The sequence below is a fragment of the Schistocerca piceifrons genome, chromosome 6 (assembly GCF_021461385.2).
Source record: "Schistocerca piceifrons isolate TAMUIC-IGC-003096 chromosome 6, iqSchPice1.1, whole genome shotgun sequence".
Lineage (NCBI taxonomy): Eukaryota > Metazoa > Arthropoda > Insecta > Orthoptera > Acrididae > Schistocerca > Schistocerca piceifrons.
Window position 1 is genome coordinate 79997295 of NC_060143.1, and position 26573 is coordinate 80023867.

A 26573-nucleotide genomic window follows, 5' to 3' on the forward strand; every position below is an offset into this window, starting at 1 on the left:
TAACTCTCTTTCAGATATTGTGCCTCAAGACAAATGTCACTTTTGACACTGCTGAGTATAAACACCAGCTGATATGTACTACTTTTATCACACAAAAATGTCATCCTGATGGCTGATACCAGCCACAGCCTTGCTAGTGACCGTCTTGGACTATTTTGTGTCTAATTTTCAAACATAATTCAATCGGCATCACCATATTTAATTCTTCATCTGCAGCCACCATGTGGTATATGGCAAAGGGTACCTAGTTTACTCTGCAGCCACTATATGGTGTACGGCAGAGGGTACCTAGTAGTAGTAGTAGTAGTAGTAGTAGTAGTAGTAGTAGTAGTAGTGGTGGTACACTAGACGCTAGCTAAACCCGCCACTCCTCACACGTAGGGGTGCCGGATTAGCGAAAGTGGTGGATTGTTGAGAGAGTCTAAAATTTAGAATAAATACATAGGGATTGTACTTTATCAAATCATTCATTTTTACAGAAAACTTAGTCCTTGAGTGTGTACACACATATTAGTATCACTCGACATTCACCATGAAACATGTCCCAAAGTTTTGGTTGTCACCATGATGATACGCGACAGTAGTATGCTTTATCACACAAGGGCTTTACAAGCATTTCATAGGTCCTGCCATGTTTCTGTTGGCCATTGAGGACGAATGTGTTATATGTGCCTCACAAGCAGATAGCTGACACCATGATGATCACTGCAGGCTACGGCCAATATAGGCTAACCACACATTGCAACATTCCATTCTTCAATAATACTCCTTATAAAATCAGTATTACATTGTACGGTCACACTAGCTGCTGTTTATCATAACCATAAAAGAAAGCTTAAAAAGTGATCCAACCTTTCTGTTATAAGTTTATTCTGTGCCGAGAAAAAATTATTTGAGAAAAATGCTAAAAAAAATTGTTTGGAAAATACTGTAACTTGAGACTTACTCTGCTTTATATAGGTGCCTACAACATATTAAAACTACATTAATACTGGACAAATAAGTTTCAAGATACATAGTTTTAAAATCAGCAGTTCCAAGTGTAGCCATTCAAAACTCACTGTCTTCTTTTCTGCATGGTGGCGAGTATTACTGAGAAAGTGTATGTATCTGCTGTACTGTTTGCCTTTTGAAACAAAAGTTCTGTAGAGCAACTGATGCCCTTTCAAACTATATATTTGTGCATCATATACATTGTACATTAGGAAATCAAATTGCATTTGTTTGCCAGTGTGTGGCGTTTCTGTTCCCTGCGACAGTGAATTTTGCTGAGAAACTGTACATATTTTCTTGCATTGTTTGCCTTCGGAAATGTGTACATACATCCTGTAGAATCTTTCAGTTTGTGTGTGTTTATATCGTATATACTTTGTAGATTAAGAAAGCAAATTGCTGTTGTTGCCCATGGTGTGTCATTTGCTGTTCCGTGTGGCAGTGAGCGTTACTGAGAAAATGCACTTGTTTTCTGCATGGTTTCGCTTTTGCCACGTCTATATGTCAGTTCATTAGAATAATTCATGGCCTTCAGAATCTATAGTTGTCATCTTTTGTATTGAGTAGGTTACAAAATTAATTGTATCTAAGATCGACTTGTAAGCTGAAAGGAACAGGAAGCAGGTGAAAGCTTAAGTGCTTTCAGACCAGAGAAACAGATAATGATTGCGTTGTTAGGAATGCTGAAATGTGGACAGCAGTGAGCCACCGTTCTATAGTGCACATTTACTCACTTCCTCACCCTGGCCCTTAGCTATCATTCCTTCCCACCTACCAGGTGTAAATGAAAGCCTGTGGCTGTCTCGCCTTTCTAACTGCTGGGTGTACATGTACACCTGTAGCCATCTGGATCTCTGCCTGCAAGACATTCGTGTATGCCTGCTAGCCGCGAAAGGACTATTTTTCCTATAGTTGGTACCTATCTTCTTCCAAGTGCATATTTCTACGGTTTTGCATTTCTCGTCGTGTATTTCTTGTCTAGCCATTCCTGCTTTGCGATTTTGCTCTTCCTGTCAGTCTTATTTTTAAACACCTGTATTCCTTTTTTGCTTTTTTATTTGCTGCATGTTTACACTTCTTCTTTTGTTAGTTAAATTCAGTATATCTTGTGTTAACCACTCAGGTTCTTTAAATTTGTCCAGGTGCCACTGCCATAATTTTCTACTTTTCACAAATTTCTTCAATTGTAATCTGCAGGTCATAACCATTATGGTCAGAGTCCACATCTGCCGCTAGAAATGGTGATGGAGCCACTGTAAAGCCTGATCTTTTTTCTGACCAAAAGTAAACCTTTAACTTCATTTAATAAGTGGCCTTTTCAACACACACATTGAATACCGATAAAAAATTTCACAAGTTTGTTACCATCGGCGTTAATAGTAGTTATTTTTGACAGGTAAAATTCCTTCCCCTGCGGGGTGACACACACGTTGTATCTTGTGGACGAGATGGCCAGGTGCGTCTGGCGGAGCTTTCCTCCACAGGACAATGCCGTGCAACTCGACGCCTTGCACAGCACCGTGGACCAGCCCACAAGCTGTCCATACTGCCAGACAGCCCACACGTCTTCTTAAGCTCTGGTGAAGATGCAGTTGTAATGTCGGTGGATGTGCGTGCACCAAAGCCTGACAAGTAAGTAGGTTGTGTCTTCTGTTATGAAATGAGTTTGTAATGGAGCAAATACTACAAATTTTAGTAAAATATACCAAAATATTCAGCTGTGACTTCTAAGTGGAATATCTACTAATACATTGTGTTGGAAAGAAAAAAAAATAATAGTCAGAATAGTGTATCTAAATAAATAAAGTTGCAATTGCATGTATCCAAATGCACCGTGGTGTCAAAATTTCAAAGCATGCAATGAAGAACTTTTGGAGTTTTAAAATTTCGTACAAATGAAGATTTCCATCTATGAAGATGGAAAAAATATTTAGATTGTAAGTTCATTGGCTATATCTCCATTAAAGTGTACAGTGAAAGGTGCTTAGTGAATAAAAATGTAAGTGAGAATGAAGCTTTCATTCTGCAGCAGAGTGTGTGTTGATATGAAACTTCCTGGCAGATCAAAACTGAGATTCGAACTTGGGACTTTCGCCTTTAATGAGAAAGTGCTTTACCGATTGAGTTACCCAAGCATGAATCATGAAACATCCTCACAGTTTTACATTTGCCATTATAGTCTTGGAGTGGCACACAGCTTTCAGCTTTAATGTGCCAAGAAGTTTAATATCAGTATACACTCCGCTGCAGAGTGAAGGTTTCATTCAGGAAACATCAGCCAGGCTGTGGCAAGTCATATCTCTGCAGTATCCTTTCTTCCGGGAATGTTAGCCCTGCAAGATTCGCTGGAGAGCAGCTATGGAATTTGGAGATATGAGATGTGATACTGGCGAAAGTAAAGATGTGAGGATGGTTCATGTTCATGCTTGGGTAACTCAGTCAGTAGAGCACTTGCCCGCAAAAGGCAAAGGTCCTGATTTTGAGTCTGTTTTAATCTGCTCACCAATTGCTTTGAAATTTTGACACAGCATTGCATTTGAATAACTGCGTACTTTTATATACCTATTTTTAATATGTATAATATATAAATAAATGTGTAATATATAAACAGGAAATGGTATTACCAAAAATCTCGAGAAATTTCTTAACTGAGTTACTTTAAATTTTTACACAGTACTCTTAATGAACATTCTGATGGACATAAGATATATAAATAACAGTGAAAACTTGTTAGCAGGCAGGAAAACTGTATTTACGGATTACCGGCTTGTGATTATAATACTACTACAATGTGGCTCAAGGTCAGAGAGAGATGAATAGGGGTGGGAGGAAATGGATATAGAAAGTTCAAAGGAGGGGATGAGCAGAGATAGGGGGAGGAGATTAGGATGTATATCCAATTCCCATACATATTAGAAACATATGCTTTGTCTCTCCTTCCTCTTCCATTTAACCAGACTGAGCCATAGCAATGAATGGCTGAGCACATCTAGTAGTTAATAAAAATATTGGAAGGTGGATAAAATATGTGTGTCAGATGAGGAGAGGTAAGGCAAACAGAGAGAAAGGGAGCACGCAGTTATGGATAATTAAATGAGGTGATGACAGTAAATTACACTAGAGTTACAAAAATTAAAGGATCAAACACTGATTTTTTTTTCGAGTGTAGAATGCAGATGCTTTTTGGGGCCAGGTATGTTCTGTAGTATTTCTATACTGAAAGTGAAATATCAGTGTAGACATAGTTAGACAAGTGGAACAGGATTGTGGACAGGGCCAGGTTGTTGTGCACCCCAGCCTGCTGTCATAATCCACCATAAAAATGTAGGCCTCCAGGGTGAAGAAAAGTAAGTAGTGAAATGAGATTAAAGCTTCTTGAGAAATGAGTATACTAGTTTCACTACTTGTGTGTATACAATTTCATTATTAATATTAATTAGCACCGTATTACTCCAGAGAGAGATATTATTTACTTAGATAGGCCATACAAGGTACAGATTGCCGTATGTATGCTCATTGTAAAATTCAAAATCGTTTTCTCTATGAGAATATAGTTCACAAAATTGAACTAGGTAATTAAAACTCCTATGTGTCACTCAGAAAATAGCAATTTCTCACCTGAGGTAATATAACAAGCATGGGAATTATGTGGTACATGTCAGCAGCAGTAGCAGACAATTAGGCAGCTGGGAGACTGATATGGTGAAATGCTCAACAGTGTTACTTAGTTTTCTGTGAGAGTTTCTTCATTAGAATAAAAAATAACTATATTTTTTTCTTTCTGTGCCTACTATTTTGTATTTAATTCATATTGTAAAATTTAACAGTTATTCATTTCCAACGGACTTATAATAAAGCTTTAACAAGAAGTCATTGGAATTACAGCAGTGATGAACAAGACATTTTTAATATCAGAAATGTGATGTTGGCATATAAAGTTAACTTACACACTGTATACCTTCTGTAAAATTCTGGTTAAGATTTGCCTTAATACTTTTATAGATAAAAATATTTAGATTGTCAGTTCATTGGCTATATCTCCATTAAAGTGTACAGTGAAAGGTACCGAGTGAAACTTTTTCGCCAGTGCTGTCGTATCTTTGTGTGAAGTGCTCCATTTGTCTACCAACTTGCAGAAATAGAATTATTGTTGTGGACTAGGATCAATTGGAGTGAGTACAGTTAAAATTCAGAAAACAAACATCTTAGTGTAGCAGAAATGTTTCTGGAATTTTTGAAGATTCACTGTCTTTATTACAACTACAACAATATATTGCACCAGGCAGAACACACCAGTGATATTAACCAACCCATCTCTTGAAAGTAAATATTTAACTGATGACGACAGAGCAATTTTCCATTGTCTCCCCTTGTGATTCATATTTTTATCTACCGTTTCTTCATTAATTCAGCTCAGACTGCTGAGACATGCACCTTTTATCTCCCATTACTGTGATATATTTCCTTTCCCTGCCTGTGCTTTACACTCCTGTGACTCAAGCTAAATGTGACCTAGCTGACAATTATTCACTGGGGAATAATTAACTGAAACATATAAAACTTCGAAAACCTCAATCAGTTACTTGATTTCCATTTTATTATATTTGCACACTGAAAAAAAAAAAAAAAACAAAAAAAAACCGGATAGTTGGATTTCTTTAAGTAATTATGCTTGTATTGATAAGTTGAACTGTGAGACAGCTAGGAAAAACACCAGTATCTTGTACCCACACTTTCAAATAAAAACACTTTCAAATCAGTGGGATTTTACTCTAAAACCAAACTTTATGGTTTATTGATGTGAAATGATAAATGTTGAAACAGTGCCAGGGAGATAAAATAGAAAATAATATTGGTATTTTAACACTTGATGGAATATCAGGTGTGTGTGTGTGTGTGTGTGTGTGTGTGTGTGTGTGTGTGTTTGTTTGTTTGTTTGTTTGTGTTTAGGAGTATAACCTATTGCCCCACACATTTCTAAGCACTTCCTTTCTCTAATTGTAATGACTTGGGCCTGTTGTGATGTACAAAGTAAGATAGTAGTTACTCTGTAATTTATTTCCTTACATGTAGGCTGCTGGTGGCGAAGGAACGTGATAAGAAGATTGCTTTGTATAGCATCCATACCAATCCATTAGACAGCAACCTCTTCTGTGTCAGTGGCCGTAACTGTGCTGTACGAATCTACGATCGTCGCCATTGTTCTGAAAGTAGTGCGCAGCCTGTTACAAAGTTCTGTCCCAGCCATCTGGTGAGCTTAAAGCAAGTTTTTTTGATCAGTTTTGTTATAATTTTGCTGTGGCGGCATGGAAGGTGATATCTGAACAGTAAGCCTGGTGTAAGTATTTATATATAAATTGAAGGTTTGATGATACTCATAGCAGAGAAGTGATTCTATTAGGTGGCACAATAAAGAAGTGCCATAGGGAATCCTCACTGGTTTTCCTCCATCATAATAATGTGCTCATTTCTTATTTTGTTTGTGTTCTAGGTGGGCTTTTTGTATGTTTGGATTCCTGAGTTTGGCTAATCGTGCAAGCTGAAACTCTGCTTCATTTGTAGAAAATTTCATTACTGTAGTTGGCAGTTTCAAATTAATGGTAATAGAATTTTGCTGTTCATCTTCAAGAAAACAGAAATAGTTGTCTGGTCTCTCTCAATTTGAAAACACATACGGTGGTACACAGTGTCTCTTTCTTCCTTCTTCATTCAGTTGGTCTCAACTTGATACAGTTCTGAAACTTCCTGGCAGATTAAAACTGTGTGCCCGACCGAGACTCGAACTCGGGACCTTTGCCTTTCGCGGGCAAGTGCTCTATCAACTGAGCTACCGAAGCACGACTCACGCCCGGTACTCACAGCTTCACTTCTGCCAGTACCTCGTCTCCTGCCAGGAAGTTTCATATCAGCGCACACTCCGCTGCAGAGTGAAAATCTCATTCTGGAAACATCCCCCAGGCTGTGGCTAAGCCATATCTCCGCAATATCCTTTCTTTCAGGAGTGCTAGTTCTGCAAGGTTCGCAGGAGAGCTTCTGTAAAGTTTGGAAGGTAGGAGACGAGGTACTGGCAGAAGTGAAGCTGTGAGTACCGGGCGTGAGTCGTGCTTCGGTAGCTCAGTTGATAGAGCACTTGCCCGCGAAAGGCAAAGGTCCCGAGTTCGAGTCTCGGTCGGGCACACAGTTTTAATCTGCCAGGAAGTTTCATATCAGCGCACACTCCGCTGCAGAGTGAAAATCTCATTCTGATACAGTTCTGTTTATTTTGTCCACTTCTCACACTTATTTCTTGGTGTCATTCCCAAATATGTAGGTCTACATCTCTTCTTGATAATATGTTAACCCATCAAAACATTTGTGAACTTCAGAAAAAATTGTTAGAATGTTGAGGCACCAAGAAATAGTACCGTTGTGCAGTGTAGTTCTGTGTTGAATACAGACAAAATTTGGTCATTAGTGGAGATCAGCTGGTGATTTAATACAGTTTAGTAGATTTGATGTAAACCAAAAACCTGGTTCAAAACAGTTTTATAGTGGGCTTTAAGTGGTACAATTGGATTGCTTGGAGAAAGTTTATCATTATAAGAAAAGCATTATTTATAGAGTTTGGATTCCATACTTAAGGCTTAGAATTTGGAATTATTGAATAAATAATGATTTTAAATTAAAAAGTATTACCTATGTGGTTTCTTTCCATGATTCCAGATAGTTTTACACTTGGACTAGGAGAGACAGCTAGTATTTCGGCAGAGCTTGAACAGAGGACTCAGTTATTTCATAAATACCCAAGGTTATCTATATTACTAAATCCCAATCCTGGAACCTGGTACCACTTGCAGGTTGCATATTCAACAGCTCCCCAGGGGCAAAAAAATTTGATTTGTTTATATTTTGTGTAATTATTGACAGAATTAAAAAATATATAAAGTGCAGTAACAATCTACTCATTAACAGGTATTGTCTTACATTAAAAGTTTAATACAATAAGACAAGCTGCTTGAAGGTCTCTCGGGCATGCAGCCTGGTTGACTGGTCATTGTAGAACGAATTTTCGACTGTGTAACATGCCATCATCATCATCTACGAACACACAATAAGACAAGTATTACAGTTAGAAACTGTGTGTGTCTTGAGGCACGTAACTGACGGGGCACACATAACATTGACTAAATTAGTCCAAAATTTTAGAATACGAGAACAGTTAACTCCCATTATCTGAATAACGTTTATCCGTAATCCGTTTTATTTGGACAGATTTTTCAGATTTTCGCGGCTCGCATTGGTATTGTCCGACGAATTGCGCAGCTATGCTTTTGGCTAGCTAGACTGACATTTGACAAGTTTAAATGTCTGCATCTGGAGCCTTGCATTTGCTGGTGTTTTTTGACAATCTACTGCTAATCAGTGCACTGGCGCGTGTCAAAAGTCAGTGTGTCATCAATTCGTGCGTGTGTAGGTTGAAGTTTTAGCGTGTTTATTGGTTAGTGCAGTATGTTCAGTATTGCTCTATGCAGCGTGACTTAGCCCTGTTGAAATCGACAATGAGAGTGTGGCGCCGAACACTTTCCACCTGTTGTCGGTACATCAGAGAAAGCTGAGCACTTAACAATTTAACAGTGAACATACAACCCACTGTTGTGTTATGACATGGGCTTGTTTAGTAGAGGGGATAGATGTACCGAATGTTTTCATTCGATGGCTGCCACAGCCAGGTTTCAAAAGTCGAAAGCTTTGTCTAGTGCATCTCAAGTGTTGTCAAGTCGTGCATTTGTGTGTTTTCGATTTAACATTTTGTGCTTGCTCTACATGCTTTAAAATGTCCTGAGATAAAAGTGACCAAAAACCAAAAAAGAATTAGTCAAATGTCAGTAAAAAAACGCTGAACGTGACTATAGGCGTGTAATGAAAAAAGAATGTGATCTCGTTGGAACAAAAGCTTTGTGTTTTGCAGAGAATCGGTGCTGCTGAGCCACTCGCAAAAGTTGCTGTGGGTTTGAACATTGGTAGGTGTACGGTTACTGATTGGAAGACAAATCGATCGGAAAAAAATTTTGTTTCATACAAGCATCAGGCAATGCAATGAAATCTCAGAAAACAATGAGAAAAGGTGCACATCCTCAGTTAGAAGAGGTCTTACTTTTGTGGCAAGAACAACCAAGAGCCAAAGGTGTGCCAGTTTCAGGTTCTCTACTTCATGAAAAAGTGAAGACTTTATGAGCTGATTGAAGGAAAGGAGCAAGACTTCCTCCGAAGTCATGGCTAGCTGGATCAGTTCAAGAAGCGGCATGGCATTCATGAAATTGCCATCAGGGGTGAATCATTATCTGGGGATGAAGCCACTATCACTGATTTTAAGAAGAAACTGCACACAATCATCGACAAAGGAGATTATACTGGCGATCAGCTTTACAACTGTGATGAAACTGGGTTGAATTACAAAATGTTGCCAACAAAAAACAGCATCCGGATGTAAAAAAAAAAAAAGCCAAGAAAGAGTTACTGTCCTTGCATGCAGTAATGCCACTGGCAGTCATAAACTGCGCCATACTTTAATTGGTAAATCCAAAAAACCAATGCATTTAGACGGTGACCAGCTGATAAACCTTTGCCAGTGTGGTACACGAATCATTCTAAAGCATGGATAAATGGTGCCATCTTCAAACAGTGGTTCCAGGCAGAGTTTGTTCCAGCTGTAGAAAAATATGTAGAGGAAAATGGACTTCCTCAAAAAGTGCTACTTCTTGTGGACAACGCTCCTTCTCACCCAAATGATCTACAAGAAGGGGATATCAAAGTTGTGTTTCTCCCACGAAATGTCACGTCTCCATGTCAACTGATGGACCAAGGTGTTCTTGAGGCAATGAAAAACATTACAGACGCAAACTGCTGGAATACTTAATCAGTGCGATTGATGCTGAAGATCATCTTTTGCAAGCTCTTAAAAAAATCAATGTTTTAAGTGTCATTCATTGGATTGCTGAAGCTTGGAATCTAATTTCTCCAATTTCTCTTGTGAGGTCTTGGAAAAAACACTTAGATCATAAGGCAATTCATCAGTGGTTGGAAGGAGGAGGCAACACCGGAACTCAAGCTGACATGCCAGAAACAGATGAATACGACATAATTTTGATGAATTTACTGGAAATCTGCTGGGTTGTGAAGACGCGAACTTCGAAGACATTGAAGAGTGGATGGAAAAGGACTTTTTTGATTTGACTGAGGAAGAAATCATCCAAATTGTGATCAATCAGAAAGCATTGGAAGAATATGTATGATGACAAAGCAGAGAAAAAAGATTCCTCAGACAGTTGATTATGAAGTGATCCAAACCGCCCTGGAGTACATCAGCCAACAGAAGGCGGCAACTTATCACGAAATTGTTTGTTTCCAATATTGGAGATATATAGGTGCAACAAAGGTTTCTCGAGCCAAAAAACGAAAAAAACCTTACAGACTTTTTTACGAAACAATAAATTCTAATGAAGCGTCCTAGAACATCAACATCCATAAGTTAAGTGTTTTTTTACTTTAGAGTTTCTCTAGACGAACTTTTCATTCCTGGGAGTAATCTATAGATTTGTTTCATAATTTTGTCCAGTAGTTTATTTTCTATTCAAAAGAGTAGGTAATAAAATAAAAACTCCTGTTTTTTCCTGCTGCCAAATAAGGCTCATTTTTTCCTGTAAGAATGCAAAATAAACAGGCTTTGTTATTCAGCATTTAAAAACTTGAAGATTTCAATCATAGTTTGGCACCTTTTTAACACAAGACAATTTTTTCAGTCAAGACCATGCAGGCTTATTCACAACCATATCAATAATGTGCTACATACTGTACATAAGTTTTACTATCCTATTTCGCGATATTGACACTATTTGGGGTGTTTCATGCGTGGGAACAGGGGGCTTCAGTTAACCCGAAACTTCTATTATCCGAACCGCCCCGCCACCCCAATCATTTCGGATAAATGGGAGTTTACTGTACTGTACTTTACACATAATTTCATACCTTTGCAAAACTCTCACCCGCCGCTGCCAACACACACACACACACACACACACACACACACACACACACACACACACACACAGAGAGAGAGAGAGAGAGAGAGAGAGAGAGAGAGAGAGAGAGAGGGGGGGGGGGGGGGGGGGGGGGGGATGGTAGCTTACTGCATCTTCACTGTTCACACAGTTAAACTTCAGTGGCCGGCAAGATATTTCAATTTGTTGTGTATTAACTACTGACTCTATTCACAACACAATTTGCAGGTAGTATCTGCAGATAACACAGATTGAACCTGCAAAATTATATCGTTGTATGACCCATATTTCAGGAGGTATGATGTCATAAACAGTTGAGATGCATGAAAAACTAGCTTTCGCATAAAATGGGGTGCAAATTTCCCAGATTATATTCATCCAGTGCTTCATAATGGGAGCACTTTAGTGACTTCCAGTAAGCTTTATGCGTAATTTGAAAGCATTCCTAAACTTTTTCTTGCTTATGTGCTTAAAGTCCACTATTTAACACATTAACTCATTTGTAAAGCAGACAGACATTTGAAACTCTTTTATATACGGGAGTTCAATTCTTTAAAGAATCGGGAATTTAGTGGTGGGCTTTGTTTGTGATATACTGGTAGCTGTTACCTTAAATCCTCGTCTGATGAAAGAATGCTACGGACCTCATGTGCCTGCTTGGATATAAATGTATTCGTGGTTACACTGCACTGACAATAGTTTCTTTGTCCAGCTTGAAGCCAATCTCTTTGTGCTTTTGTGTGGATTTGACAGAGTGTACTTGCATGAAAAAGTGCACAAATATTGCTTAACGAACAGTCCTTAACACCAGTTTTGTGGAGGCACTGATTAACAGAAGCTCAGAGACAAGGAGCACCATCAACTTGAAATTCCTCTACATAAAGAAAAATAATTTTGAAATAAAGCTGAGGAAAATTTCTTATTTTTGATTTGAAGTTCATTGCTTAGATTTCTTCATTTACACTGAGAGCTGCTCCATTATGCTATGGGCCCAGCTGGTTTACTGCAGTATGAACTGTTCCCTACGTTTCATGCAATTTTTGTAGCTGATTAGTGTTCTCTATAAAGTACCTAATTTTCCTTCATCTCAGTCTGAAAGCACAAAAGCAGTCTCTTCTGTTACATATGTATTGTTAATCACTGCTAGCTTCATAGATATCTGCAACTAAACTCTACACATGACCATACAGTATGTGGCGGAGGGAACTTGGGGTGCTCCCCACTTTCCTGTCCAAGACTTTAGTGCCATTCAGGAAGTAAGATTCTTGGAGAGCCTCAATGGGAGCTCAAATCTCTCTAATTTTACTCTTGTGATGCATTTGCAAGATACATATAGGAGTAAGCAAAATTTTAGTTAACTCTTCACATAATTTTAACTTAAACCAGAACTTGATGCACATTGCTTTTCTTGTATCATTCACCCCTGGAGACGAACGGACATATCTGTGGTGCTTCCACACTTATTAAATGCAGCCGTGACAAAATGCACTACTGTTCTATGGACAGCAAAATATATTATTACAGCAGCCCGTCACATCTGAGATTGAGTGTCACAGAAAATGCACTTTTCTCTTTATTCTTCACTTCCAGTATTGCATTGAGAACATGGTTGGAGTATTTATCTTTTTGGCAACTATGGTAAGATCATGAATTCCATCAGGATTCGTTACATCTCTGATCAGTTAATTGATGCTGTGTGGGGTGCAGATCTTGCTCACAGTATGCAACTACTTGCTACTAGCATATTTCACATGTTACTCATTATTACAGCAATTAACTTTTTACTACAGGCTGGATTCTGTTACATAATAGGGTACCTGTTCCGGTTATTACGAAATTAATTGCATGTGGTCTGTAAGTTGCCAGCCATTCACAATCAATGCTATCGTGATCCAAAGCTGTACTGAGGTGATCCTGTACCTTTGTCAGGACAGCATCTGTGCTGCAGCCCCCCCCCCCCCCCCCCCCCCCCCCAATGCCCGTAAAACTACATTTCTGAATTTTTCTATTTAGATTAAACTATTTTTATAATTGAAAAATACTATTTAATTGAACTGTATTTAGGTAACATATTGCATAAATAAATTGGTTTTATTATGATGTATAATATAGAAATAAATAAGAATCCTACTAGGCAGTGCCATCTGCACAACATGGCAGAGATAAAGTTTACTAAAAAACCTTTAGCAGTTCCCAGCACATAAATTCACCAATAGGAAAGGTGGTAGATTCATTGCGTTGTCAACAAAAGAATTTTAAAATCACATTGTCCTCCCTTAGGGAACATTTTTAAAAGCAAAAGACCTGTAGCTAACCCATAGGTTTGCTAGTGAGTGTCAAATCCATCATGTTGCTGTCACATGCCATTCTCAGAAAGAAGTTCACGATGTACAAGTCCACAGAGGTGCAAATGTCATCTCAGATCTCTATCTTGTTCACATCAAACTTCAATTTATCCTAAAAGAGCACAGTGCAGTGGTACACACCTTGAGAAAATTGGCTCAGAGATCCGAAAAAAAAGGAATGGGAAAAAAGACAGTCATTTGGAATCAGTTCCACCCCGACATTATACTGAAAGCCAGAAAGGTGACCCGCAAAGGAACATGGAACAAACTCGCTAGGGCTAAGCATGTGAAGACACTTTAGAACAACAAAAGAGAGCCTTCCAGAAATATAACCATCGGGACTAAACAACAAATTTTTGAGGTCAGAAAGCAGGTGGCAGCATTAATCAGACAGACAAAGAGTAGACGCATGAGAGATCAATATTAAATTATTGAAAATAACTTCAGGAAACATGACATGCATGTCTTTTACACAGTGTGCATCACATCACAGAATCGGTTTCAGAAATCATGACAGTAAACTCACTCCCTACTACTGTAGGGAGCAACTTCGATACTCCTCTGAGCTTCATAATTGCCAGAACCACTTTCCAAAATATCACAAGAAGACACCTGAGCGCGCGCGCGCCCACACACACACACACACACACACACACACACACACACACACACACACACACACACACACACAGAGAGAGAGAGAGAGAGAGAGAGAGAGAGAGAGAGAGAGAGAGAGAGAGTGTTCCAGCAGAGATGAAAGCTGCAAATAAATCTTGAGACTCAAAAACAGCAGCACATCTATGGAAGAGGCATCATTGCAGAGTTATTGAAGCACCTAGAGATAAACACATGTGAGGAGCTAACACAAATCACCACAGATACTTGGCACACGCAAAAACTGCCAGAAGATTGGAAGTACACTTTCATCAACTTTCTACACAAGCAAGGAACAGGACAGACCTAAATAACTACAGAGGGATCCCTGTTCAAGTCACTTGAGATTCTCAGCTTGTTTACTTCAAAGACGACGAGCACAGTGTGAACGTAATATCAGTGAATATGAAGTTAGGTTTTTACTAGGCTGCTCACGTGTAGAGCACATCTTTCACCTAAAAACAATACTGAAATAATCAGGTGACCTGTAACAAAACAAAAATTGTTGGGTAGAATGAGGTTCCAAGAAAATGATTTACCAAGTGACCTGAAGAAAGAAAAATAGCCTATGGAGAGAGAATGAGAACCATATTGGAGATAAGGAAAACTAGTCTGAATGTACTGCGTGATCCAAGAGGGTCCACATACACTATTAATATAATAATAATAATAATAATAATAATAATAATAATAATAGACAGATTGTGTTTGTTCTTCATTATCAGTAGTGAATACATTACTAATTAAAAGTGGAAGAAAAAGGGCCTAATTAAGAGCTGAGACAACATTCCTTTCAAGAATTGTGTTTGCATTCTTCATTGAATTTCTTTGTTTTAAGCATAGAAAGCTCACTGCCATTGTGTGGTGTCCTATGGAGAAGGTGTTACTTCAATAGTTGGTTTCACACCAGTTACTGTAGGTCCTGGCAAAATCTATTTCTCTCTGCTATATTTGCCATGAAAATCAGCTGCACATTTTTCAAGATAAGGCAAAGAGCTTTTCTGTAATGTGTTTGCTGATGGGAAATTAGTCAGATGAAATGTTTTGATATATGTAAGTGGTTTCCCATAGCATTTCTTATTCTGTTGAATACTTTAAAGCTCTATAGCTGAAACAGTCTCGCTCAGTGCTCAATTGGCAAAAATTGTATGCCCTTACTCAAGTAGCACATTAGGTTCAGCATCACCTTACCAACACAACTTGCGCCATAGGGTAGTGGTGTTTCGGGTTCCGCTGGATAGGTCAGGAGTCCACTACACGCAGCAAGCGGCTACGCGGGTAGCAGGGGTTGTGTGGCGTGGACTGGGCGGTTTTTTAGGTTAGATGGCCTCGGGCAAGTACAGAAAGGGCAACAGCCTCAAAGGGTGCGGGGCAAAGTCAGGACATGCGGGGACCAAGCAGCAATCGGTACTGTAATTGTAAACTGTCGAAGCTGCATTGGTAAAGTACCGGAACTTCAAGCGCTGATAGAAAGCACCAAAGCTGAAATCGTTATAGGTACAGAAAGCTGGCTGAAGCCAGAGATAAATTCTGCCGAAACTTTTACAAAGGCACCGGAACTTCAAGCGCTGATAGAAAGCACCAAAGCTGAAATCGTTATAGGTACAGAAAGCTGGCTGAAGCCAGAGATAAATTCTGCCGAAATTTTTACAAAGGCACAGACTGTGTTTAGAAAGGATAGATTGCATGCAACCGGTGGTGGCGTGTTTGTCACTGTTAGTAGTAGTTTATCCTGTAGTGAAGTAGAAGTGGATAGTTCCTGAGAATTAGTATGGGTGGAGGTTACACTCGACAACCGGGCTAGGTTAATAGTTGGCTCCTTTTACCGACCTCCCGACTCAGCAGCAGTAGTGGCAGAACAACTGAGAGAAAATTTGGAATACATTTCACATAAATTTTCTCAGCGTGTTATAGTCTTAGGTGGAGATTTCAATTTACCAGATATAGACTGGGACACTCAGATGTTTAGGGCGGGTGGTAGGGACAGAGTGACATTATACTGAGTGCACTATCCGAAAATTACCTCGAGCAATTAAACGGAGAACCGACTCGTGGAGATAACATCTTGGACCTACTGATAACAAACAGACCCGAACTTTTCGACTCTGTTAGTGCAGAACAGGGAATTATTGATCATAAGGCCGTTGCAGCATCCCTGAAAATGGAAGTTAATAGGAATATAAAAAAGGGAGGAAGGTTTATCTGTTTAGCAAGAGTAATAGAAGGCAGATTTCAGACTACCTAACAGATCAAAACGAAAATTTCTGTTCCGACACTGACAATGTTGAGTGTTTATGGAAAAAGTTCAAGGCAATTGTAAAATGCGTTTTAGACAGGTACGTGCCGAGTAAAACTGTGAGGGACGGGAAAAACCCACCGTGGTTCAACAACAAAGTTAGGAAACAACTGCGAAAGCAAAGAGAGCTTCACTGCAAATTTAAATGCAGCCACAACCTCTCAGACAAACAGAAGCTAAACGATGTCAGTTAGCGTAAGGAGGGCTATGCGTGAAGCGTTCAGTGAATTCGAAAGTAAAATTCTATGTACCGACTTGACAGAAAATCCTAGGAAGTTCTGGTCTTACGTTAAATCAGTAAGTGGCTCGAAACAGCATATCCAGACACTACGGGATGATGATGATGATGATGATGATGGCATTGAAACAGAGGACACACGCGTAAAGTTGAAATACTAAACACCTTTTTCCAAAGCTGTTTCACAGAAGAAGACCGCACTGCAGTTCCTTCTCTAAATCCTCGCAAAAACGAAAAAATGGCTGACATTGAAATAAGTGTCCAAGGAATAGAAAAGCAACTGGGATCACTCAGCAGAGGAAAGTCCACTGGACCTGATGGGATACCAATTCGATTCTACACAGAGTACGCAAAAGAACTTGCCCCCCTTCTAACAGCCGTGTACCGCAAGTCTCTAGAGGAGTGGAAGGTTGCAAATGATTGGAAAAGAGCACAGGTAGTCCCAGTCTTCAAGAAGGGTCGTCGAGCAGATGCGCAAAACTATAGACCTATATCTCTGACGTCGATCTGTTGTAGAATTTTAGAACATGTTTTTTGCTCACGTATCATGTCGTTTTTGGAAACCCAGAATCTACTCTGTAGGAATCAACATGGATTCCGGAAACAGCGATCGTGTGAGACCCAACTCGCTTTATTTGTTCGTGAGACCCAGAAAACATTAGATAAAGGCTCCCAGGTAGATGCTGTTTTCCTTGACTTCCGGAAGGCATTCAATACAGTTCCGCACTGTCACCTGATAAACAAAGTAAGAGCCTACGGAATATCAGACCAGCTGTGTGGCTGGATTGAAGAGTTTTTAGCAAACAGAACACAGCATGTTGTTATCAATGGAGAGACGTCTACAGACGGTAAGGTAACCTCTGGCGTGCCACAGGGGAGTGTTACGGGACCATTGCTTTTCACAATATATATAAATGACCTAGTAGATAGTGTCAGAAGTTCCATGCGGCTTTTTGCGGATGATGCTGTAGTATACAGAGAAGTTGCAGCATTAGAAAATTGTAGCGAAATGCAGGAAGATCTGCAGCGGATAGGCACTTGGTGCAGGGAGTGGCAACTGATCCTTAACATAGATAAATGTAATGTATTGCGAATACATAGAAAGAAGGATCCTTTATTGTATGATTATATGATAGCGGAACAAACCCTGGTAGCAGTTACTTCTGTAAAATATCTGGGAGTATGCGTGCGGAACGATTTGAAGTGGAATGATCAGAAAAAAATTAATTGTTGGTAAGGCGGGTACCAGGTTGAGATTCATTGGGAGAGTCCTTAGAAAATGTAGTCCATCAACAAAGGAAATGGCTTACAAAACACTCGTTCGACCTATACTTGAGTATTGCTCATCAGTGTGGGATCCGTACCAGATCGGGTTGACAGAGGAGATAGAGAAGATCCAAAGAAGAGCGGCGCGTTTCGTTCACAGGATTATTTGGTAACCATGATAGCGCTACGGAGATGTTTAGCAAACTCAAGTGGCAGACTCTGCAAGAGAGGCACTCTGCATCACGGTGTAGCTTGCTTGCCAGGTTTCGAGAGGGTGCGTTTCTGGATGAGGTATCGAATATATTGCTTCCCCCTACTTATACCTCCCGAGGAGATCACGAATGTAAAATTAGAGAGATTAGAGTGCACATGGAGGCTTTCAGACACTCGTTCTTCCCGCGAACCATACGCGACTGGCCCAGAAAAGGGAGGTAATGACAGTGGCACGTAAAGTGCCCTCCGCCACACACGGTTGGGTGGCTTGCAGAGTATAAATGTAGATGTAGATGTAGACAATGCTGCAGCGAATTATCAGCAAGAACTTTCCTTTTTGAATGTGAACATGCTGTGTAGGTAGCAGCTGTGTGAACCAGTCACACTGTTGACACGTAAGCGTAATTGCCGACAGACAGCTGTTAGGTAATAGTCGTTTCTACATCATGCTACATGGATGAAATGACATTGTAGAAATGACACTGACAGTAGCATGCAGATACAGTTGTCGTCTGAGGGAAAGGGTTCTTCTCGCAGGCAGAATACAGGAACACGAGGGATTGTAGAACTCGTGTACTTCTCCTTCCCGTGCCTTCATCCTTTGGGGCCTATCTCGCCATGCTCATGCCCTGTCTGGAAATTTTGCATAACAACTTCATATAAGTGTTGGTACTCAATATCCAAAAGGCCTGCTCAAAGTGCGTGACCCATAGGTTTGGTTTATAATGTTGCATATGTAGTTGCAGTTGCTCCACTGGCAATAAATTATCAGTTTCTTCGTGCATATCACATACAGATGGAATGGACAGACAATGATGCTCACTGATGCAAAAGGTCTAGCTTCAACACTACTCCTTCCAGATTCTATTTTCAATTGTGTGTCTTTCTTTCTTGTTGTATGCTGTGACGAAGTGTGTGTGCATAATAGATTGAGGATGTATGTGACACTCAGAGATGCTGACGTTGCAGTGTTAGTGTTTAATGGTTCTGGTTGTTGAAATATGTATGACTGTTTTCTGTTTCTCCATGCACATTTTGTGATTAATACAGCTTCCTTATACTATCACAAAGTCACATCACTCTAGAAGCCTAAGAGGGACACATGCTGAGGGAGATTTATAATTTGGTTACTTCATCCCAATGGTGTGGTGGAGTCTAAACCGTGATGGCAACACACAGTGTGGCAGGTTTATATCTCTGCACAATGAGCTAGCAAATTGATTGAATGCTCTACCTCTTGCTCCGAGTAACACAAGCATTATTTCTAATGAGCATTTCTTTCGGCGGTGGGTTGTGGGGGGGGGGGGGGGGGGGGGGGGGGGGCTTCGTTCATCATCCCAGGACACATCGGGCTTCTGGATTGCAGCAAGTAAACCTATTATAAAAACATTAAAAATCGTGCCCATTCGAGTTAAACAGTTTAATATGGTGTTTTTTTATGTCTCTAGTCATTAGCTGCCAACTTTCTAAACCTCCATTTCGAGAATTTTAGATCAGAACTTCATATTGCTCATATTAGTTATGATGGGTGGGAGGCAGTCCCCACCCCCTGGGCTGTGTAAATTGCCACAAGCACCTCTCGTTAATTGTATTAGGCTATCGCTTGGAGTCCAGTGACTCATCTTCATAGTCCGTTCAGCTTCAAATATCTAGTTTCGTCCAAGATTATTCTGGGATACCACTGAGGTGGTTCCATGAGCAGTTGTTACGCTGTTCCCCTGTATTAAGAACAACTGTCCTCATTTGCTTATTGTTTCGTGGGTGCATTTTCCTTTTTTCTACTTAGTTACTGCATTACAAAACACAATTTTAATGTTCACTCTGGATAACAACATCCGTTGTCCATTGCTTTGGACCCTGTGTCTGCAAGTACTGAAATAGACATGACAGCAGCAGTATTAAACAGGTAATAAAATGCACACGTGTTACTTTAGTACATTTGGCAGTATGATTTTTGCATGTCACATTTCATACAATTTCTAATGTAGTGTTTGATGTTTTTCTTAACAGAAGACTACTTCTCAACAGGTTGGCAAGTGTAGCTGCAAAAGATGTTCTTGCCGGTTTAAGTTTCTTGTGTGAAATTAATTTTTGGAAATTAAACTGTGATCATATTTTATGTGCAGTATATTTTAAAGAAGGAATATGAATTTTTTCTGCAAGTCATTGTCATTTGGCATCTGTGACTAAATCAGTTGATGAGCAGAATATAAAATGAAGCCTGTGGGGATTATTTTGGTTGGACTTCATTTGAATTGGAGAAATGTTAAATGTGCAGATTTTTGAAGCCCGAGAGTATGTTCAGAAATATCTGTCTGATAATGAAGCAGTGAGATTAATTGGAATAATGTAGAACTGAAAGTATTTTCAGAAATATCTGTCTGATAATGAAGCAGCGAGATTAATTGGAATAATGTAAAACTGAAGCAAAAATTCAATCAGATGGCTGTGAAGTGAATGTGAAGAATTTGTATGCTTCTCAGACAGTTTCAATTTATCATTTTCATCCAGTATTTTATTTATGTTGGGTGAAACATCGGCATCTGTTACTAATGATTTGAATAAATCACAGCTCCAATTGCAGAAATACATTTATGCAGAGTTTACAGTTTTAATTTTGTATTGTCTTCTACATGCAGTTGCAGATACTCACTCCACTATGATCATTTTTTTTTTTTATAAATTGTGTCATGCAAGAACAGCAGTTACATAAATATACAATTTTTATTTGGTGTTTACATGTCATTCACTGTCATTGCAAGCGAGTTGAGAGTCTTCCTTGCTCTAAAGAACTCTGTTCATGACTATTGCTGCTGACATTGGTTAGATTGGAGGGTTGGTTCCAGTTAATTTAAGGTTTTTTTTTTAATATATGTATTAAAATCATACATAATAATCTTGTTTGTTTTTGTTGTGTATAATCACAGGCAGAACGTAGTACAACAGGTTCCGGTATGCATGTTACGTGTGCCACTTTCAATCATGATGGTACTGAGCTGTTGGCTTCGTACAATGATGAAGATATCTATCTTTTTGACACTCGTTCTACGACAGGAACAGAATTTATCCATAAGTATGAAGGTCACAGGAACAATGCTACTGGTGAGTACTCCAAGCATAATAAAAAAAGGTAAAGTAGTTCAACCAATTATATCATATTTACCCAATTATAAGGCGAGGTTTTCTCCCAAATTCCCCAATTTAAAAATATGGGGTCATCTTATATTTGCAGATTGAACTACTGCTTCTGATGTCAACATTTTTACATCATTTAAGTGTTTATTTACAAATGAAGCTTTGGCTACTGAGACTTTGTACAGATTTATTTTGAAGAATTCCCAAGGGTTGGGCTTAGCAAACAGCGATTTTGTTCAAATAGGCTAGAGATTTCCTGATAAGCTTGCAGTGCTTGACACGGTATTGACTTTGCTCGAACAGTCACGTGATATTTGACTGGCAGTGCTAGTGTAAGGACGAGTCACCCTGAACTAGCCACTTCAACTATTTAATACTCGGATTTAAAATTGAAAGTTTTGTAAAACACAGGAAGAAATAGCATTAAATTCTATCAACTTACAAGCTGTATTCAAACAGATTTGCAATAAAAGTTGTCATGGTATCCAGTACCACATATGTAGTCCTACATTTGTACTGTTTTGTAAGTAAGGGTGACATTCAAAGGCGAAAATCTTGTCCTTCAAAAATCATTACCTGTTTCTGAACCCAAGTCAAAATTTTATTTAGTTATGAGAAATTAATGATTTTCCAAGTGGGTTGCAAATGAGAAATTCGGTCACTTTTTGTGTATTAGAATACTGAGGAAAACGTCACCAGCTTTTAATCACCTTTAGAACAAGATGGTGACTTTCAGATGAAACAAGAAAGAAAATTAATCCAGAATTAAATACCTAACAAATGAAATAAACCACTTTAAGCTGACTGCAACTGTTATTGCAAGAATAAATTAAAATGGAAAACCTGTTGTGGAGATAGTACCACCAGATGCCACGAGATCACAGGAGGAGTGAAAGTTTGAGAATTGGACTGAATCATGTTTGTCATTGCTCAAGTGCAGCAGTACAGAAGGGTCGGAGGGGGCAACAGTTACACTGCCCTGGCTGAGAACTACACTCAGTGCTTGAAGGGGAGTGCTGAGCAGGCAGCAAATTTCATCCTGCTACCAGCTGCAGGAATTTATTTTGGGTTCTATGGCTTTTTATGGACATCTATCATGTTCAAACTGCAGTACGCCCAATTCTATTTGTACTCGGAATCAAACTGACTGTAAAATTCGACAAATACTCAACAATTGCATGCATTTCTGTGGGAGATGCTAAAGTCTAGATTGGGGCCAGTGACGTACTTAATTACTTCATACAGCAATGTTGTCTATGCTCACCATGCGGTATGACGAGAATTATAGGGTGTGTGTGTCAAGTGATCGTTCTACGCAGCCAATGAGAGTGTGGCAGGTAGACAATATGTTTGGAAGCAAGATATTTCACAACACTCTCAAGTCAGTGTAGAAGCAAAATCTGTCGTGTGTTCAGAAAAAAAGCTGTGTTCCCAGGTCCCACCTTAGCCACAACCTCAGAAATCAGGACATATTTGGAAGAAATACTAAATATTTGTGACAATATAGATATAAGTTTCACAGCTGTCCTTTAGGATGATAAGTGATGATTAAAAATAGTGATACTACATACGACAGTAAACAAAAAGGCAGTGATGATAAAAATTAATGTAGACCATTTCTTTTTGCCTGTTTTATTTCCCCTTGTATTATCAAAATGTAGACATTGAATAAATGGCGTAGGTGTAGAAAAGATGCATTGTTAACTTTGTAGGCAGATACTTTACATTAACAAAAGTTTGTAGTTTTAATAAGTCAGAATATACTAAAAATTAACAAAAGGGGGCCTTTCTATATTTGGGCATGTCTTATAGTCGGGTAAATACAGTACTTTTTCTATAGCGTGTTTAGAAAGTAAGGGTTGCTCATTCATTAAAACTTATATATTTTAGAAAAAGCTTTTATTTGCAGCTTTTATTTCCTATAAACCTACTTCAGTTTTCAAGACAATCACTGTTCACTTCTCAGTGCTATCCTTTGTCTTGCCTACCTGGAACTTCTCTGCCTGAGAATTGAACCAGTTGACAGTGGTGGTCTAGAGTTCTTAGTTGTCTCCCAAAAGTTCTCCACTCAGTTGTCGTTTCAAGTGCAGGAAGACTTAATAGTTGCTCGCTGCAAACTCAGGACTATAGGGCAGGTGCTTAAAACGTTCTCCGTGGAAATGCAGGATCCGTTGTATGGGCAACAGTGTATAGATATACATTGTAACAGCGGAGGATTATCTTGGAAGTTTGTTTCCAGTATCGTCAGTTTTCGATGACACACCTCAGTTTGGCGAGTGTTATTCCACTTCACTTCAGCTGTAGTCATTGGGCCATATTCTTTGAAATCAACCGAAATAATACCCTTTCATCCCTAAAAATGGTAGCCATAAATTTTGACTCTAGTGAGGAGACAGCTTGAATTTTATTTTGGTATTTGTGAAGCTGAAGTGTGCTGCAGTTGAACTGACTGTTATGATTCTGCATTGGTGTACATAATATCTGTGGCTTGAGGCTCGCAACAATATGGAAAACAAATCATCTCTCCAGCTCGTCAGTAGCGATCCAAAAGTGCTTGTCTGAATAACATTCTTTGCTGTTTGAGTGGTCAGTATGTATTTTCAGTATACACCTCGCACACATTTTGCAATAACTGAGCTTTCCTGTAACAGTATTGAAAACAATGGTGTGTCAAAGATAACGAAATTCATTGACTAATCTTCGGTTATTGCGAAGATCGTGGGTTCTGGTTTGTGTAGGATTCGAAAGTCTGGATACAGGGCCTCACATTCTATTCTTCATCATACACATTTGTACAAGCATTTTAGAATCTAGAGGCCTGTCCTTCACTCATTACTGTACCCCCGCAAGCTAGATCCTAACGAGTTTGTAGCTGTAGATCTCTCGCGTACAAAAGTCAAACAACAGCAAGCAGTTATCAACCAGGAGGAACAACGATTCTCAAAGCCATTGTTGTTTGTTTAGTTTCTCATAGTGATTCGGATTTCCCCTCCCAGTCCACATATCAATATGGGAGACACGTCAGAGATACTTGGGCTTCATATTCCAACCACAGCTTGCTCTCATGATGAGCACTACTGTAGCCATGACATTGCTTGGAGCTGTCTGCTGATGTGAGATTGCCTGTAAATAAAGCAGCCCATACTTACCGGCCTGTCTTGCACTAGTCATTGAAGCCCTTAGTGTGAGTCATTGACTAATAAAGTTTTGAGCTTGCCCATGCTAAGTTTTTGAGTGCTCCCTGGACTGTTTATATATGCTTAAGACCACTTTGCCTTGCTCTGGTCTTGGTTTTAGTTAGCTACCTCGCTTCGTGGACACCGCCATCATTGACCTTGGGAAGTGCACGTTTGTTCTATCGGTATCTGCTGTACTGCCAGTGGGAGTGGTCATATTACCAACACAAAATCAGCAGCAGTTGGCAGCTGCAGCTGCCTTGCTTCCTTTTCCACCATTATCTTGCTTTGATGAGGCAAATACTAGTTGGGAGGTCTATTTACATTCTTTTGTTCTTCATTGCCAGACTAGTCAAATAACTGACACAGAGTGTTAGAGTATGCTCTTAGTGTCTTCTAGTAATAAATTGTACAAAGTGGTGCAGAAACTACACCCATTCTTGAACCTCCAGTAGTTTGAGCTTTCCTGATGATTGTGATTTGCTGACTGACTACACGGTCACCAGACCCATGCAGCTGCAGCTAGGCACAGGTTTAATCAATGTGGTAAGCTAAATAAGCAATCCTACACAGCATCGGCTGTCAAGTTGCAAGGACTAGCGTGCAAGTGTAATTTTTCCTGTAAATAGTGTGACACTTCATATGTTGACTCATTAATTCATTTCTCCTTGTAGAGTAGTTGATGCTAAGCCTTTAGATTCACCAGATTCAAGCCTGAGTGATGTGCTTAAATTGCCAAAACACAGTGAAGTAATTGCATCAGCGCAAGCCATGTTTCACAATACTTACGGTGTTGAGATTGTTAGTATAATAGTAGTTGCCATTGTGCTCTACGATAAATTGATGACTTCAGATCAGTGCTGTCATTACATTTACTGAGCGTCTATTCATCCGGTACTCCAGCAACAGAGGATGTAGTCGTTAGTTCACTAGTTAAAAATCCTGTGCCCTCATCATTGGTAGACATTCGAAACAGAAGCACTTTGTTTGCAGTCAGTGTGTCTGTGAGAGAACAGAGGCTGATGCAACAATTTTCTTTTCTTCATTGTTGAATTGTCTCGAAAAAGTTCATGCCATCAAATTGTGGCCTACAGAATCAGTGAGCTTGCTGCCCTTTCCATGACATCTGCTTTGCCTGCCACAAACAGGGGCATCTCACAAGTGTATGCCTTGACTGTCGTGCGATGATGATGATGACAGTGGATGTCAGCACACTGCACGCATTCTTGCCAGTGCTTGTAACAGCAGCAGATGGGGTGCAGCTGCTCATGTTGCGACTGGACATAGCTGGAACAGTGGCAGATTGCATGTTGTACACTGGTGTGGATGTGTGTCTGATTTATGTGGACATGTACCGGCGTATTGTGTGCATGCAGATGTATCACCCTAAGCACTAATGGTGTTGTACAGTGGCCAGTTGAGCTCATTGCAGTGTCAGATCATAGTCCAACCCATGAATAAAAATGTAGACCATTCCTGGATGACAGGTAACATTTTTTGGCTTACAGTTTTTAGTTTCCAAATTCAGGACCAAGTTAATCTCATTTCAACTGTGATATCATTAACAGAACTTAATATTCCATGCATGCAGTGTAAGCAATTGTTTGAACGTACTTTAGGTGTGCACCATGTTTCCATACCCACGTATCCTTAAAGCAATCGGCAGTGCCTAAAGCCATCAGCACATCGACTGTGCAATCAAGTGTGTGAGTAAGAGCATGGAAAAAGCACATTGGGGAGTCTTTCCGAATGTGTAGAGCAATATCAAGCATGACAAATATTCTGGACATCTACTTCAATGTGGAACAGTGAGATGGAAGAATGCAACAAGCATCACATGCACATCATCCGTTTTCATACAGTGTCTTGAGATGCCATATTGGCTTTCGGTTGATGTCCTTATTTTGAGTTTTGTTATAACTTACCTCCTGTGAATACATGCTGTTTCAGAGCACTAGCAAATTTATCTCTTTAAAACTTGTCATTTATTGGTGTAATTTGCTGTGATAAAATGTCGGGGAACTTCATATTGGTGGTTAACATATCAACAAAAATAATAAATTTATGGAAACACATTATAATTAAATAGACAAATCCACTCACCATGTAGTGGCAGGAAAACCCACATAAAAAGGCAGTATGTTTGCAAGCTTTTAAAGCCAGTGGCTTCTTTTCTGGCAGAAGGGTTGAAGGGGAAGGAAGAGGGGTGAAGGAAAAGGG

The 26573-nt window shown here is 39.4% G+C and overlaps 1 protein-coding gene across 2 annotated transcripts in view; it reads left to right on the plus strand.

Annotated features, from left to right (window-relative positions):
• Positions 1-26573, plus strand: part of LOC124802624 (DDB1- and CUL4-associated factor 8-like) — a 136876-nt gene that overhangs the window by 55194 nt on the left and 55109 nt on the right. For both annotated transcript variants that reach the window (XM_047263513.1, XM_047263514.1), the window contains exons 5-7: positions 2390-2625; positions 6067-6244; positions 20970-21144. In XM_047263513.1, the coding sequence (XP_047119469.1) occupies positions 2390-2625; positions 6067-6244; positions 20970-21144 (589 nt within the window). The remainder of the gene's footprint in view (positions 1-2389; positions 2626-6066; positions 6245-20969; positions 21145-26573) is intronic.